The sequence below is a fragment of the Candoia aspera genome, chromosome 5, assembly GCF_035149785.1.
Source record: "Candoia aspera isolate rCanAsp1 chromosome 5, rCanAsp1.hap2, whole genome shotgun sequence".
NCBI lineage: Eukaryota > Metazoa > Chordata > Lepidosauria > Squamata > Boidae > Candoia > Candoia aspera.
In genome coordinates this window covers 100,700,282-100,715,669 of record NC_086157.1, presented here as the reverse complement: position 1 = coordinate 100,715,669, position 15,388 = coordinate 100,700,282, and the positions used below count along the sequence as shown (strand labels likewise).

The following is a 15,388-nucleotide window of genomic DNA, read 5'->3' as shown; positions in this document are numbered from 1 at the left end:
AATGAGTCATTCATTATTTACATTGATTTAATGTGTAAATAATGTGCATTCCAGCACTTTCAGGGTCACAGAAGTTTAACAAGGATTTTGAGAACTATTATTACAATCTCTTCAAGGTTTTTAAATGGGAAGCAGTATACGAAGGTTTTAAATAAAGAAAATAAATTAACTTTATTCCATTGAAATAAATTAGGTCAAACACTGGGTGAATTATGCCCATTGTTTTCAAAAGTCCATCTGTCTTACTCTCACCAAGAATTTTTGCTTTCAGAATGTAAATTGTTCAGATTTTGACATGAACTGTAGTACACATATAAAGATGCGGTATAAGGATCCTCTTCTAAGTGTTGCAGACAGCCCTAGGTGCATTATTAGAATATTAGGATAAGCTTTCTCAACACTGATGTTAATTGGTTAATGCTTGTTCAGATAAGTGTTCCTGTGTATATAAGAAGTTGCTGGATCATGGCATCATGTTTGAAATTTTTCAAACTTGAAGAAAAGAATTCCAACTATTTGTAATCTGTCTTCACATTTCCGTTCCACTCAGGTTTGATAATTAAGTTTCACTTTCAAGAGTGTCTCCTTAGCAGTTCTGAGGGATTATAAGGAAAGAGATAACTGTCTAGAATCAATTAGGTAAAGTTATTAGTGCTCCATAAGGATGTATAATGCAGGGAATGTCACAATTAAATGAAAGCATTAGGTCATCCGCATAGACATGAGTCATATGGCAGCACAGTTTATTGCTGTGCTACATTAAGGTGAGGTTTAATGATAAAATAATCTACAATCAAGTCATTGTGCTACATTTTAATGTGCTTTATATTTACTCATTTCAGGTGCCAAAGATTTTCAGTGGGAATTTGTACATGGCTTATTGGAAAATGCTATTTATGGAGGTCGTATAGATAATTACTTTGATATGAGGGTTCTGCGATCTTACCTGGAACAGTTTTTTAATTCCAGAGTCATTGCTGACTCAAATTTCCGGGGCAAGAAGATGAGCAGATTTCCATATTCTATTTCTCTACCTAGCTCCTGCAATATATTGGTAAGTATGTTTCCCTACTTATCAGACGGTCAAGCTAAAATAAATACCCTTTGGGTTTATTAAATTGGCAGATTATTACTGTTTTTGATTTCCAAAGTAGCTTTGATGCTACCGAAGACATGTTTTATTGTACCTATTCACTTGTTTAAAATTATTGTCCTATGAACCGGACATGTCTGACTAAAACAGGAACTTTTTGGTATCTACCACATCAATAGCTCTGTCAGAACTCCCAAGCACGGTCTTCTGCTGGGTTCAGGTTTCCTGGTGGTAAGATTAGATATATATAGCAGTGTGTGTGTGCGTGTGCATATGCATGTGCATGTGTGCACACAGACACAGAGTTTGAATATAAAGGGAACCACGGTTCTAAGCAGTCCTTTTTCTTTTTGTTAACCAAGACACAAAACGAAAAGCATATATTTTAAAGTAGTGTCACTGAATTCTTTCAACTATATTTTCAACTGTATTATTAAGTTTCAGTTTTTTCCTAGTTAAAGATGCATCAGTCATTCTCCGTGTTAGACTTAGATATTTCCTTAAGGATTATTAATTTTAATAATCTAAAATTTATTTCCAAAATACCCAAGCCACATATTAACCCATGTTTAATTGAATTACAGTTACTGCAATATGTTTAGTGTTACTACTTTCTACATAGGATTACCGCCATGTTATTGAAAGCCTTCCAGAAGATGATAAGCCTGATTTTTTTGGCTTGCCTGCCAATATTGCGCGTTCATCTCAACGAATGATCAGTTCTTTGGTAAGATTTGGGATTTTATTTATTTGTAGGGTTTTGTGTGAAAGGAGTTTCTTACTGTTTTGCTGAATATTATCAAGAATGCACATATCATTTATAAAGAGGTTGTATCTTTTTCTTGTAATTTAAATCAGTTTTCCAAGATTTATTGTGTGCATTTTGTTCCACTGAAACTTAGTTCCCTTTTAAATGATCTAGTTCACTAGCAAAACTACATGTTAAAGGGGCCGAGCTTCAGACAGAGGATGTGGTAACTCTCTGTGAACATATTGAATGGTGATGAGCTTGTGGTGTGTCAACCATACTGATTCCTTAAATATGATCAATCCCTTTTCTTAGTCAGCACTTTAAAAATAGAATAAACTGGTATTATGGATTCTTAGGCTGCTGTAGATTTGAAATACGAGTTTCTCAAGTATGATGAAGAATTCTATATAAAAAAATGTCTAGTGATTGCTACTATAGAATATTCATGAAAACGTAAGCGATGTTTCTCAGTATATACTCATCTACATATATTTTCTTGCTGGGACAATGAGGATTATGATTACCAGTCCCATCATCCCATTGTTCTGCTGGATAGTAAGGGAGAAGACCTGTGAAGTTTTTTTTATAAAATAAAACACCCTGTTGTGGAGATTTCTGAAAGATGTCTTTGTTCACAAATTTGTGACATCTCATTGTTTAGAATCATGTGATATACTTTAGTAGATTCCTTCGGGGTTTCTAATAAGCATTTCTTAGCTTTGCTTTTAAAAAGACAGATAAAATTAGCCCAGCTGTCATCTGAATTTTGTCTGCATAATTATGTTCAAAATGGAAATGTAATACCAATTAGAGCTGGAACCAAGTCCAGAGAAGGAAAAAAAAAAGCAATCTTAGATCATGTACCTCATCCTACAGCACAGGGGGTCCTCTATGTAGTCTTTGTAGACTTGAAATTAGCTTTTGATTCTATCTCTGTAGAAGAATTCAGGACAGCCTTATATTAACTGGCAGCTCAGTACAGGTTAGCAAGTATTTAGGTAGAATATCAAAGCAGAGCTCTTTTCAAAAGAAGCTAGCAAGCTATATATTGGTTTTCCTTCTGTTTAAACTCTGTGTAAATGGCATGGTTCTTCCTCTGATGAGAAGAGAATTGCATTTCCCTAACGAAGGTGATACTCCTGTATGCAGACAATGTGGCAGTTCTTTCGACAACCTCAGTAGGCATAAGAGAGGAGATTAGAACTCTTATCACTTACTGTGAGAAGGAAAACGTCACAGTAAAGTTTTAAATGGAATACTGTAAACCTCAGGGTATATAGGTACATATTTATTCACTAGGGCTAATATGCCATCGCATTCCAAAAACACTCTGAATGGCTTAAATATCAGGGTTTTTAAAAAGTAAACAGAATTATGGCCTTTACCAAGAGATTTTGAAGGCTTAAACGTAGGTGCCAAATAACTGGAATTCCAACTGAGCAGGCCAGGTCCTTCAAACATCTTGGAGTTATGTTTCATTCTTCTGGCTCTTAGAGTACACAAATATATGTATGTATGTATGTATGTATGTATGTATGTATGTATATTAATTAATTACATTTCTATTACTGCTCATCTCCCCCCAAAATATAAATTACCATGGGAAATTCACTAAAAAGTTCTAGGATAATCCTGAAATTCTTTTTCAGGATAGTTGACAAGTATATTCTGACTGTTGCTGAAGTCTTCGGAGCCAAGATAATTCTGCAGATGTACAGCTACTCAGTAGTACACTTATAAGCCTCTGTTAACTTGTTTAGTACAAATCCATAAAAGTTTTTTTAGGGCATCATGTTGTGTTTCCCCTGTATGTTAAATTAAAGATTAGAAGACAGAATTGAGATATTTCATTTAAATTACTGTTGTCAACTAATCTCTTACAAGGAACTTTGGCTTTTTTAATCACCCAGGACTGTTTTAAGCAGGAGATACTTGCACCTCTGGGTTCCCTTCCCATTCCTTCATTTCACTGAAGGTAGACAGGGCTGAAGTACCTGCTAAATAACAGGTTTCAGATATTGATTTCCAGAAAGATGAGAACTTGGGTCCTTGTCTTCTTGGGAAGAAGAACATTTATTTTAGTGAAGCTCAGTGCCTTTCCCACAGCTATGCTAGAGAGGAAAATGTGTAGTATACTATTCATACTAATCAGTATGCTTTTCCACATTTACTTGAAGTAGTATTGTTTGATAAAATACTATTTTAATGTCTGAAATACAGGGTATTTGTATCAGTTCCTTTCTTTTTTAGAAAATGCAAAGGAAGTGATAAAAGAAGCACATATTACATCAGATCAATGTGTGGCACATTACTAAGAGATTTGCTAAGTTGTGTGGACTGAATGTGCTCATATGACATAGGCTACTCAAAATGCATTAATAGTATTATATTATATAGTGTATACAAAAGTATGTTATTTTATTGTAGATTACCCTCTGTAACTTTATTTTTCTCCCTTATTTTGATTTTTGTATTTCTGTCTGATCTTGGATCGTAGTAAGTTTTATCAATGTATCTAACATTCGGACTTCAGATAAAAAAAACAAGTTTCAGCATGCACTTTCTTAGCCTATGTCATAAATGCCTCTTAATTTCTCCTAAACAACACTATTATGATGCCTAATTAACTAATGTATTGTGATGATTTATAGAAGTGGTGTTGGCACAAATATTCAAAGAATGCCCAGTGTTAATGATTAGAATGAAATATATGCTCAAGTCAATTATTTAATGTATTTCTATTAGTCAGACAATTAGGGTGCTTCTTTGGATCAAATGCATTCACTTCTCCAGCAGCTAATTGGAAGTCTAGGTTCTGTGTTTTTGCAGCAAATGTTCAATTAACCAAAGAATAAAAATGGACAGAGAAGAGTTTTACATTAATACAATATGCCTATATTCTGTTAAAATGGGATGGTTTATTAATTTTAATTTCCTATAAATGATAATAATAATAATAATAATAGTAATAATTTGTTTTATAAAGTATTATAGGAATTTATGGAGAAGATGAAAGGGTTCTGTAGAGTTCGTGGGAAAGATGTCAGGGACCTATACACCTAAGGAGTTACTTTTTATATATTTGTATATAATAAAAGTATTCAAATGATTTTTTGAGGAAAACCGTAATCTTCTCTATTGATACTACTTTCGTTTTAATCAGTTCAAGCCACTATACTTTCATATTTCACTATATAGTGAAATATCTATTTCAGATACAGCTTATCAGGAATATCTGTTGTTAAATGGGTACAGTCTGTATATTGCCTGGGTTGTATGTTGTGACTGTTCTGTCTCTTCCTTGCACTTCTCTGCTAAAATGTGAAATTTAAAATGGGCAATCTCTCTGGGATCACTATCTCATGAAACTTTAAAAACTTTTATTTAAACTGTCATTTCAGTTTAGATATCCCATCCTTCTACAGAAGCATAGTAAAAACCAGAAATATTTAAACAGTTACTGTTTTTTTTGTCTTCTACCTAGTTTTTTTTTATTGCACGATTTTATTCATTAAAAATTTCTACAAAAAAGAATTCTACAAGACATATATACAAAAAGATTTTTCAACAAAACAAATTAACAAAAAAATCAACATACATTTCTACACATCTTGCTATAATGTCTTATGATTTTAACTTTTCTTTTTCCTAAGGAAAATAGGTGTGTCAACATATACAAATCATATAAATAAGAGGTTTCTGACTAAACTAACTAAAGATATATATTAAAACCCCTAATGTAACTTCCGATAATTTTGAACTCTTATTTTACTATTTATTTCAAAATATTCGCTTCTTTACAATACAAAACCCAATATCATTGCTTCATTTTCATCAGTTGCATACAGGTAATCTAAAATTGGTTGCCACATTTCCCTAAATTTCAAAATATTATTATCTTTCATTAAACATGTTAATTTTGCCATTTGTGCAAATTTGATAAGTTTTGTTATCCATTCCTCCATTGTTGGAATAGTTTCCCTTTTCCAATACTGTGCATATACTAATCTGGCCGCTGTGATCATGTAAAGTATCAAATTACTATATTTTTCTTGTTGATCGCCATCAAAGAGACTTAATAAAAAAAATTCTGGTTTTTTTCCCATCTTTTTCTTTAAAATTTTCTGAAACATATCATGAATCTGTGCCCCAATTTTTTTTTGCTTTGCTACAAGTCCACCACACGTGGATGTGAGGGCTATCTGGCTGTAACATCTGTCACCTCATTGATCGCCAGGGTTGATTCGGCTGATCTGGGCAGGTGTCCCCTTCCTCCCTCACCGCTCCAAATGTGTCCCTCCCAAAGCTGCGCGCTCGGTGGAAGAGGACGACCATCCCAGATAGAAGGAGTGTACCGATCTTCGGTCAAGGATATACGATAGCTGTGCTCCCCTGCTAGAACCTTCAAACAAGCTCAGTTACTGTTTTTATTTAATCAGACTTTTAGTTTTGGAATGGAATAGGTAGCATTTTTTTTCGTAGCATTTGTTTAAATGTTCTAGAATAGCTCAACTATTTTTGGTAGAGAATGCGAAGCTTTGCTGCAGCACAATGTAGCATACTGCAGTCATAAAATCTCCCATGAAGCACACCATTACAAATGTATTTGAGCTGAGTGGCATTGTCATTAGAAAGAAGAAAAAAAAAGTTAAGAGTACAACATCATGTCTAAGATATATTTGTGACATGCTGTAGTTTTTTGCATTACAGTTAGCATTGTACAGAGTGATCACTGACTTTTGTTTCATAAGCATGACATGAAAATTTATATTGGGCTTAAAATATTACTTGAAATATTAATAGACATCATCAATGCTACTTCACATTGATTCAAGATTTCTGGTAGGCTTCCAGGGCCAATTCAAGTTCTGGTTGTTACCTTCTGATCCAGATAGAAACTGACCCTCAGTACATGCCTGTTGGACAGAAGTCTTTTGGTATTCACTTCTGAAATTATGACAGGGGCAGGTGGCTGGGGGATAATCTTATCAACAGCTCCCTCAACTCCGTCACGTCTTGCTCCACAAGTTCAGGGTGGCCCCCACTTTGTTTACATTTGGGAAGGCTGTAAAACCCACGCTGTCCCATGGGACTTCGGTGGACAGCAGTGGTGGGATTTTAATTGTGTTTTAACTGATTGTTGTTTTATGTTTTTTATGGTTGTAAGCCACCCACAGTCTTGCAAATAGGCAATATTCTTTGATCATACAAAATGAATAAGCTGACTTCTCTAAAAATGGAAAGACCAAAGAGGGTAAAAGTATAGAGAATTGGAGGTGATGGAATAGTTCAAAAGGAAAGCTCATTCCTATAGTTCTGAGGATTTTCTGATCCAGAAATTTCCTTATATTGAATAAACTCAAATCAAGCAGCAGATTGTAGAAGTAACCTCATTCCCCACTGGGAAATTTTTAATAAAGTTCCTATACTTGATGGGATGACAGGCAAGTACATATAATGTAGATGATGCAACCAAGAACTGTAAGGTGTGGTTGCTTAATGAGACTCATTATGAGAACTGTTTTAACTTTGAAGATGCTGAAGGGAACTTGTCTGAAAATGCAGAAATCTTCAGGTTATTAATAGTTGTGATACTTGGCATTTAAAATTCTTTTGATAGTTCATTATAGCTTCTATAGCTGCTGTAAATATTTAGCAATGTGGGCATTTCTTTGAAGATGCTCTGTACTTCTGTATATGATTAAAATGCCTATCTAATACTACTCCAAGCCACAGACTTCAGTATTCCAGAAACAAAGGATAATGTAGATAGTGAAAGTACCTGAAAAATAACCATTTTGTTATCAGCTGCTATGAAGAAAATGGGGGAAACCCAAATCAACTCTCCCACAAGAGTTGTCTGATGGAATAATTTAATGGACTCTATGGAGCATTATCTTCAGCAAAGGATCGTTACCTTGTCATGGTGCTGGAGCTTGAGCACCTCAATGATGCCATGAGCTAAACCGTGAAGGGCCACCCAAGACGGGAAGGTCATGACAGAGAGGTCAGACTAAATGTGATCCCTGGGGAAGGTAATGGCAACCCACCCCAGTATTCTTGCCGTGAAAACTAAATGGATCAGTACAACCAGAGATATGTCGGTATCCCATCGGAAGATGAGACCCCCAGGTCGGAAGATGGTCAAAATGCTATTGGGGAGGAACAGAGGATGAGTACAACTAGCCCCAGACGTGATGACGCAGCTAGCTCAAAGCCAAAAGGACGGCTAGTGGCCGACGGTGCTGGTGGTGAACGGCGAATCCGATGTTCTAAGGATCAACACACCATTGGAACCTGGAATGTAAGATCTATGAGCCAGGGCAAATTGGATGTGGTTATTGGTGAGATGTCAAGATTAAAGATAGACATTCTGGGCGTCAGTGAACTGAAATGGACTGGAATGGGCCACTTCACATCAAATGACCACCAGATCTACTACTGTGGACAAGAGGACCACAGAAGAAATGGAGTAGCCTTCATAATTAATAGTCAAGTGGCTAAAGCAGTGCTTGGATACAATCCAAAAAATGACAGAATGATCTCAATTCAAATTCAGGGCAAGCCATCTAACATCACAGTGATCCAAATATACACCCCAACCACAGATGCTGAAGAAGCTGAAGTAGAGCAGTTCTATGAGGATCTGCAGCACCTACTGGACAACACACCTAAAACAGATGTTATTTTCATCATGGGAGACTGGAATGCTAAGGTGGGCAGTCAAATGACACCTGGAATTACAGGTAAGCATGGCCTGGGAGAACAAAACGAAGCAGGACATAGGCTGATAGAATTTTGCCAAGATAACTCACTCTGCATAACAAACACTCTCTTCCAACAACCTAAGAGACGGCTTTATACGTGGACTTCACCAGATGGACAACACCGAAATCAGATTGACTACATCCTTTGCAGCCAAAGCTGGCGGTCATCTATACAGTCGGTAAAAACAAGACCTGGAGCTGACTGTAGTTCAGATCATGAACTTCTTCTTGCACAATTTAGGATCAGACTGAAGAGATTAGGGAAGACCCACAGATCAGCTAGATATGAGCTCACTAATATTCCTAAGGAATATGCAGTGGAGGTGAAGAATAGATTTAAGGGACTGGACTTAGTAGATAGGGTCCCGGAAGAACTATGGACAGAAGTTCGCAACATTGTTCACGAGGCGGCAACAAAATACATCCCAAAGAAAGAGAAAAGCAAGAAGGCAAACTGGCTGTCTGCTGAGACACTAGAAGTAGCCCAAGAAAGAAGGAAAGCAAAAGGCAACAGCGATAGGGGGAGATATGCCCAATTAAATGTAAAATTCCAGAGGTTAGCCAGAAGAGATCAGGAATTATTTTTAAACAAGCAATGCGTGGAAGTGGAAGAAGACAATAGAATAGGAAGGACAAGAGACCTCTTCCAGAAAATTAGAAACATGGGAGGTAAATTCCAGGCCAAAATGGGTATGATCAAAAACAAAGATGGCAAGGACCTAACAGAAGAAGAAGAGATCAAGAAAAGGTGGCAAGAATATACGGAAAATCTGTATAGGAAGGATAATATTCGGGATAGCTTTGATGGTGTGGTCAGTGAGCTAGAGCCAGACATCCTGAAGAGTGAGGTTAAATGGGCCTTAAGAAGCATTGCTAATAACAAGGCAGCAGGAGACGACGGCATCCCAGCTGAACTGTTCAAAATCTTGCGAGATGATGCTGTCAAGGTAATGCATGCTATATGCCAGCAAATTTGGAAAACAGAGGAATGGCCATCAGATTGGAAAAAATCAACTTATATCCCCATACCAAAAAAGGGAAACACTAAAGAATGTTCAAACTATCGAACAGTGGCACTCATTTCACATGCCAGTAAGGTAATGCTCAAGATCCTGCAAGGTAGACTTCAGCAGTTCATGGAGCGAGAATTGCCAGATGTACAAGCTGGGTTTAGAAAAGGCAGAGGAACTAGGGACCAAATTGCCAATATCCGCTGGATAATGGAAAAAGCCAGGGAGTTTCAGAAAAACATCTCTTTCTGTTTTATTGACTATTCTAAAGCCTTTGACTGTGTGGACCATAACAAATTGTGGCAAGTTCTTAGTGGTATGGGGATACCAAGTCATCTTGTCTGCCTCCTGAAGAATCTGTATAACGACCAAGTAGCAACAGTAAGAACAGACCACGGAACAACGGACTGGTTTAAGATTGGGAAAGGAGTACGGCAGGGCTGTATACTCTCACCCTACCTATTCAACTTGTATGCAAAACACATCATGCGACATGCTGGGCTTGAGGAATCCAAGGCTGATGGCCAATTTGAGAATAAATTCATGAAGAAATAAAAGAAAGGCTAAAGAGAAATATTGAATTATCCCAAAGTCTATTTTTTGAACAAAGGGTAGAAAAACAACTTACATTTTTTTGTGCTGTCAGCATTTGGAAGGAATTGTGTGAAGTCTTGAAAAGAGAAATAGGCCAACTACAGTACTATTGCATTTTCTTGCCAGTATTCCATCTTTAAATGCTAAAGAGGAGTTGCTGGCTATGATACGCACTTCTTGCAATCATTCTTTCATAACTACAATAAATTTGGAGGTTGGACTAGAAGATTTCCAAGGTCCCTTCCAACCCTGTGATTCTATGAAATTTCATGCTAAGAATGACCCATTTAAGAATTCGTTGATGAGGTTTTAAAGAAAATCACATCTGTGAATGGGTAGAAATTGTTTAAACATTTGGTTTCAAGGATCACTGAAGCTGATCCCTTCTTTAATAGCAGAAGTTTCTTCTGCTGGCATAGAAAGAATCTTTTCTTCTTTTGGAATAATCTTTTTTTAAAATTGAGAAATAAATTTGGAATGTTTATTCTTTGTTCTGGTTGTTCTGAAATTGCTGAGTTTTTAAAAGGTTTATAAATGCTTAAGAAAAAAGTGCATGTGCTTGTTTGTTAAAATAATAATTCATTTTTATTGCTTGTTGGGGAAAGCTAGCCAGAACAAACAAGATTATTAATAGACTTTAAAAGTTTAATTAGAAGTTTGTGATGCTTATTCTAGTGCATCAAGGCAAAAAAATGTCTTTCAAACATCCACAACAATTAATTGAATTGGAACTGGTTCTACTCCTAATGATTTCACAAACTGCTTGTCCTAAGAACTTAATTCCAATTGTAATGAAAATTAATCTGAAAAAAATCTGACTAAATAATAGTGTTATATGATATACAGAATATCATCTAAAAGTGAAATTAGTCTCTGAATACTGAAGAATATATGTTCAGGTCACACCAAGCAACAATTCATTTTACTATAATCTTCCTGACAGCTGAATAAATAGTGATTTTAAATCATTAAATCAAGTCTTACTGACTAGTGATTTAAACATCATTGATATAAACTATTCCACCTTGATATAGAAGGATATTAATATAAACAAATATATTGATCTCTGATGAATACCTGAGCTGTTAAATCTGTCTGTAGATTTGCAAATACTGTTATGAAATTTTACCTTTCTCTCATGCGGTTGTCGGACAGAAATAGCCCCAGGCAGGACACTTTTCATTGTGAAGAATTGTATATTTTAGCAAGGTATACTACAAAAAATAAATCTCTTTATATATAGTTATGCAAATATATATCATATAAAGTTATGCAAATTAGAATCCTGTATACATACAATTGACCAATATGATTGAGTTAAGCGTACATGTGATTGGTACATGTGGTTGGTGAGATCAGTAAATTCTACAGAATAAGGCAGGGTTTCTCAACCAGGGTTCCGTGGCACCCTAGGGTTCTGTGAGAGGTCACTAGGGGTTCCCTGGGAGATCATGATTTATTTAAAACATTATTTCAAATTCTGGCAACTTCACATTAACAAGGTAACTTTCATTCTTAATTTTCAGTTTAAGAACATAGTTAATGCATATATACAGACCTACACATGAAACAAATATAATAATATAGTAACTTCTGGCCTCTGTTTGAGCCTGAATGTGCAGGGCTTCGCCAAGGCCTGAAAAATATTTCAAGGGTTCCTCCAGGGTTAAAAAGTAGAGAAAGGCTGGCACAAGGCAATGGGATGGAACTCAAAAATTAAACAATTTCATGCATGGAAAAAGTAAACAGTTTTCATGAACATATTTACTTCTAGGGAGTTTTTATGGGTTTATCTTATTCTGGCCTTTCTTCCGAGAGTTAAAATACTTTGCCTTTTATTTATTTGCCTGTTTATATTTACCATCTTCATTTAATATCTGAGACAGAGATTTTTGTCTAAATTTTGAACTTACATCATTTGTTTTTGTTTCCTGTACAAGTAGTCCTTGAGTTACAGCCATTCAATCAGTGACCTTTCAAAGTTACAGCAGTGCTGAACAAAGGGGTTTATGTCCAGTCCCTGAAGTTAAAACTGTTGCAGCACCCCCATAGTCACGTGATCAAAATTCGGGCACTTGGCAGCCCACCCACACTTATGACCACAGGGGTGCTTCAACTCCCGCCACCCATCTATTTCCCCCCATCTATGCCCTTTTGGCCCCCTGCACTCCGCAGCTCCTGATGCCCTAGCTGACCTTCACTGTCTTCTTCCTCCCACTGCAGACCAAACATACCCACCCTGGCTCTTCACAAGGCAGCTGCTGGCTGCATGAGGCTTTCTTCCCAAACTTGCACACAGCAGTTTCCTTCTGAGACCTGGGGAAGAGGGCCTAAGATAGATGAGGGCAATTGCGGCTGGAACTGGGTTGGGTCGGCTGAGGCTTCCCAGGGCAGCTGCAGCTTTGCGCTGCCTTGCTGGGGTGGCCGGAGCTTCTCAGGGCCCTGCAGCTTTGCATCACGCTACTGGGGCAGTTGGGACTCCAGGGGCAGCTGCAGCTTTGTACCCCACTGCTGGGGTGGCTGAAGCTTCCAGGGGTGACTGTGGCTTTGCACTGCACTGCAGCTCAGGGGCTTCTTGTAGCCCCAGAGCTGCAGTATGCCAAGAAGCCCCTGAGCCACAGAGTGGCAAGCCGTCCCAGAGCCACACGGTTCTGAGGTGGCTTGCCACCCTGCAAGGCAGGGTACAGGGTGGCCAAAAGGGCAGAGATGGGGGGGAGATAAGTGGGTGGGGGGAGTTGAAGAGGAGGCAGGCCCTTACCTTATCGAGGCTTGGGGCTGGGAGGGATCAAGCCCAGAATAGCTTGGATCGGCTAATGACCAGTGGAATTCAGTCAATGACAGCAACGGGGAGTGCAAGATTGCCATCACTAACCGATGTGGTCACATGACATTGTGTTTTATGACTGCATTGCTTAGTGATGGAAGTTCCAGTCCCAATTACTGTCATAACTTGAGGACTACCTGCACTTCACTAAGTTTTTTGCGCTGGCATGTCAGAAACTTCTGCTTTCCTCAATTTTATTATTTATTTATTTATTTATTTATAGTAATGTTTTTATCAAACTTTATTATAGAAGAATACAAACTTTAGGTAAAATACCACAATACGTTAAAATACCAAAATTGAACTGAACAATCCTTAAACTTAAAAAAAGATTTAAAACCAGAAAAAAGGGAAGACAAGGGGAAAAAAGCAGAAAAATAAACAAAATCTACCTTATGTATTAAATTTATAGATAGTCACTTGTTTATTCATAAATACTATATAATACCATATTATAGTATGGTATTATATAGTATTTATGAATAAACAAGTGACTATAAATTTAGTATAGTATTAATTTAATCAGATTAAACATATTATTGTAAACTATCATAAAATCTCTGCCAAAGAAGAACATATTGCTTCATCCTTGGATTAGTATAAAATATTGGTATACAACTCCATCAGTAATTGCCAAGATAGACAAATCATATAGTAATAAATTTTGGAAATGCCATGAAACAGAAGAAACATTTTACCACATGTGGTAGACATGTAAAAAGACTTCAAAAATTCTGGAAAGAAATACACAGCACCTTTCAGAGAAGTTTAGTAATCAAATTTGAAATGAAACCACAATTCTTTTTACTAGGACCTTGAGCTTGTTTGGAGGTTCTGCAGGGGAGCGTGGCTATCGTATACCCTTGACCGAAGTTTGGTTCACCCCTTCCATCTGGGATGGTTGTCCTCTTCCACCAAGCACACAGCTTCGGGAGGGACACATTTGGAGCAGTGAGGGAGGAAGGGGACACCCGCCTAGCCAGCCAGATCAGCTGAATCAACCCTGGCGATCAATGGGATGACAGATGTCGCAGCTTTTTACTAGGCATAATTCCGAAACGTAGCATCAAAAAATATAACTTACTGAGATACATGTTAGGGCAATAAGGATAAATTTAGCACAACATTGGAAAAGATATGTTACCAAAGATATCAAACTGGGAACCTAAACTTGTAGAATATGCAAAACATTTTCATTTTGGTACAAATTGATCTATCAGTCTTTTGAAAGACCTCTGTTTACATGTTTATAAGGTGGTAAAGCAGTCTTCTAGAGGACTGGTAGGCATATCACTTGGAATGTATCACCATGCTTTCAGAAGTGGTGGTTAGACATTACACAAGCAGTTGCTTCTGTTTAAGCCAGGTCTCTCTTGCAGCCACAGCCAAAATGTCCACAGAGGGCCAGCAGCCAGATGGTAAGATCTGGGCAGATTCCAGTCTTTGACCATCAGTGTTCTCACCAAGGTGTTATAGATTGTCAGCAGCACACAATTTGGGGGTAGGAGAAGAGTGAAAACATCATTTAATGGTGGAACAACTGAAGACAACTTTAGAGACTAGGGAGGAGATGGAAATGATATTGTGAGAACATGGTCTTTAAAAACAATTACTGTATTGAGAAATATTTCTTTCATGGTAAACAAGGATGAATCCTTACTCTTAATTTCTCTCTCACTGTTTCTTTCTCACAAGCAAGTGGAGCAGTAGAAATGTACATGTTCAACTGGGCTGTTTATACCCAGTATATCCTCTGTTGCTTCTGGATCCTTGACAGCAAGGGGTGGAGGACAGAGTCTTCTTCATAATGACACAGCTTTATATAAAATGAAGACTAACCATATTTTCATAACATGCCACTTCAAAGAAACAACTGACACTTACTTCGGAAATTTAATCAAATTCACAGCTGACAGCATGAATGTCATTTTTCCTTTACTGTGACAGAAAGATTCGCTCTTAGTTTGCTTAAGTTAAAAACTGCATAAGCTAGCATGCCTCCTATGATTTGTATTCAAGTTTTTAAGACCTAATTCCCTTGAAAAATATGCTGATACAGGTCTTTGACACAATAAACAGCCTACACATTTAACTTCTGATACTTAGTAAAAACCTCATCTTGCAAATAACTGTCATAAATTATAGTTCAGAGATGTGGAAGACTAGAATGCATATTTCAGAAGGTTACTAAAACAACCTATGGTCTTTTAATATTCACTATTCTTATAACAGAGATGACAATGAATTTCTGTTACAAATAGAGTAGATTCAGTCATTTTTTTTGTGGATGGTGTACATGGCCAATGGATTGCCCACAACTTCGTATTTTTTGTTAGATTTGCATCCTAA

The 15,388-nt window shown here is 37.0% G+C and overlaps 1 protein-coding gene across 1 annotated transcript in view; it reads left to right on the top strand.

The window, feature by feature from the left end:
- Positions 1 to 15,388, top strand: part of DYNC2H1 (dynein cytoplasmic 2 heavy chain 1) — a 191,783-nt gene that overhangs the window by 146,665 nt on the left and 29,730 nt on the right. Inside the window, exons 81-82 of the mRNA XM_063305843.1 lie at positions 843 to 1,054; positions 1,716 to 1,820. Coding sequence (XP_063161913.1) covers positions 843 to 1,054; positions 1,716 to 1,820 — 317 coding nt within the window. The remainder of the gene's footprint in view (positions 1 to 842; positions 1,055 to 1,715; positions 1,821 to 15,388) is intronic.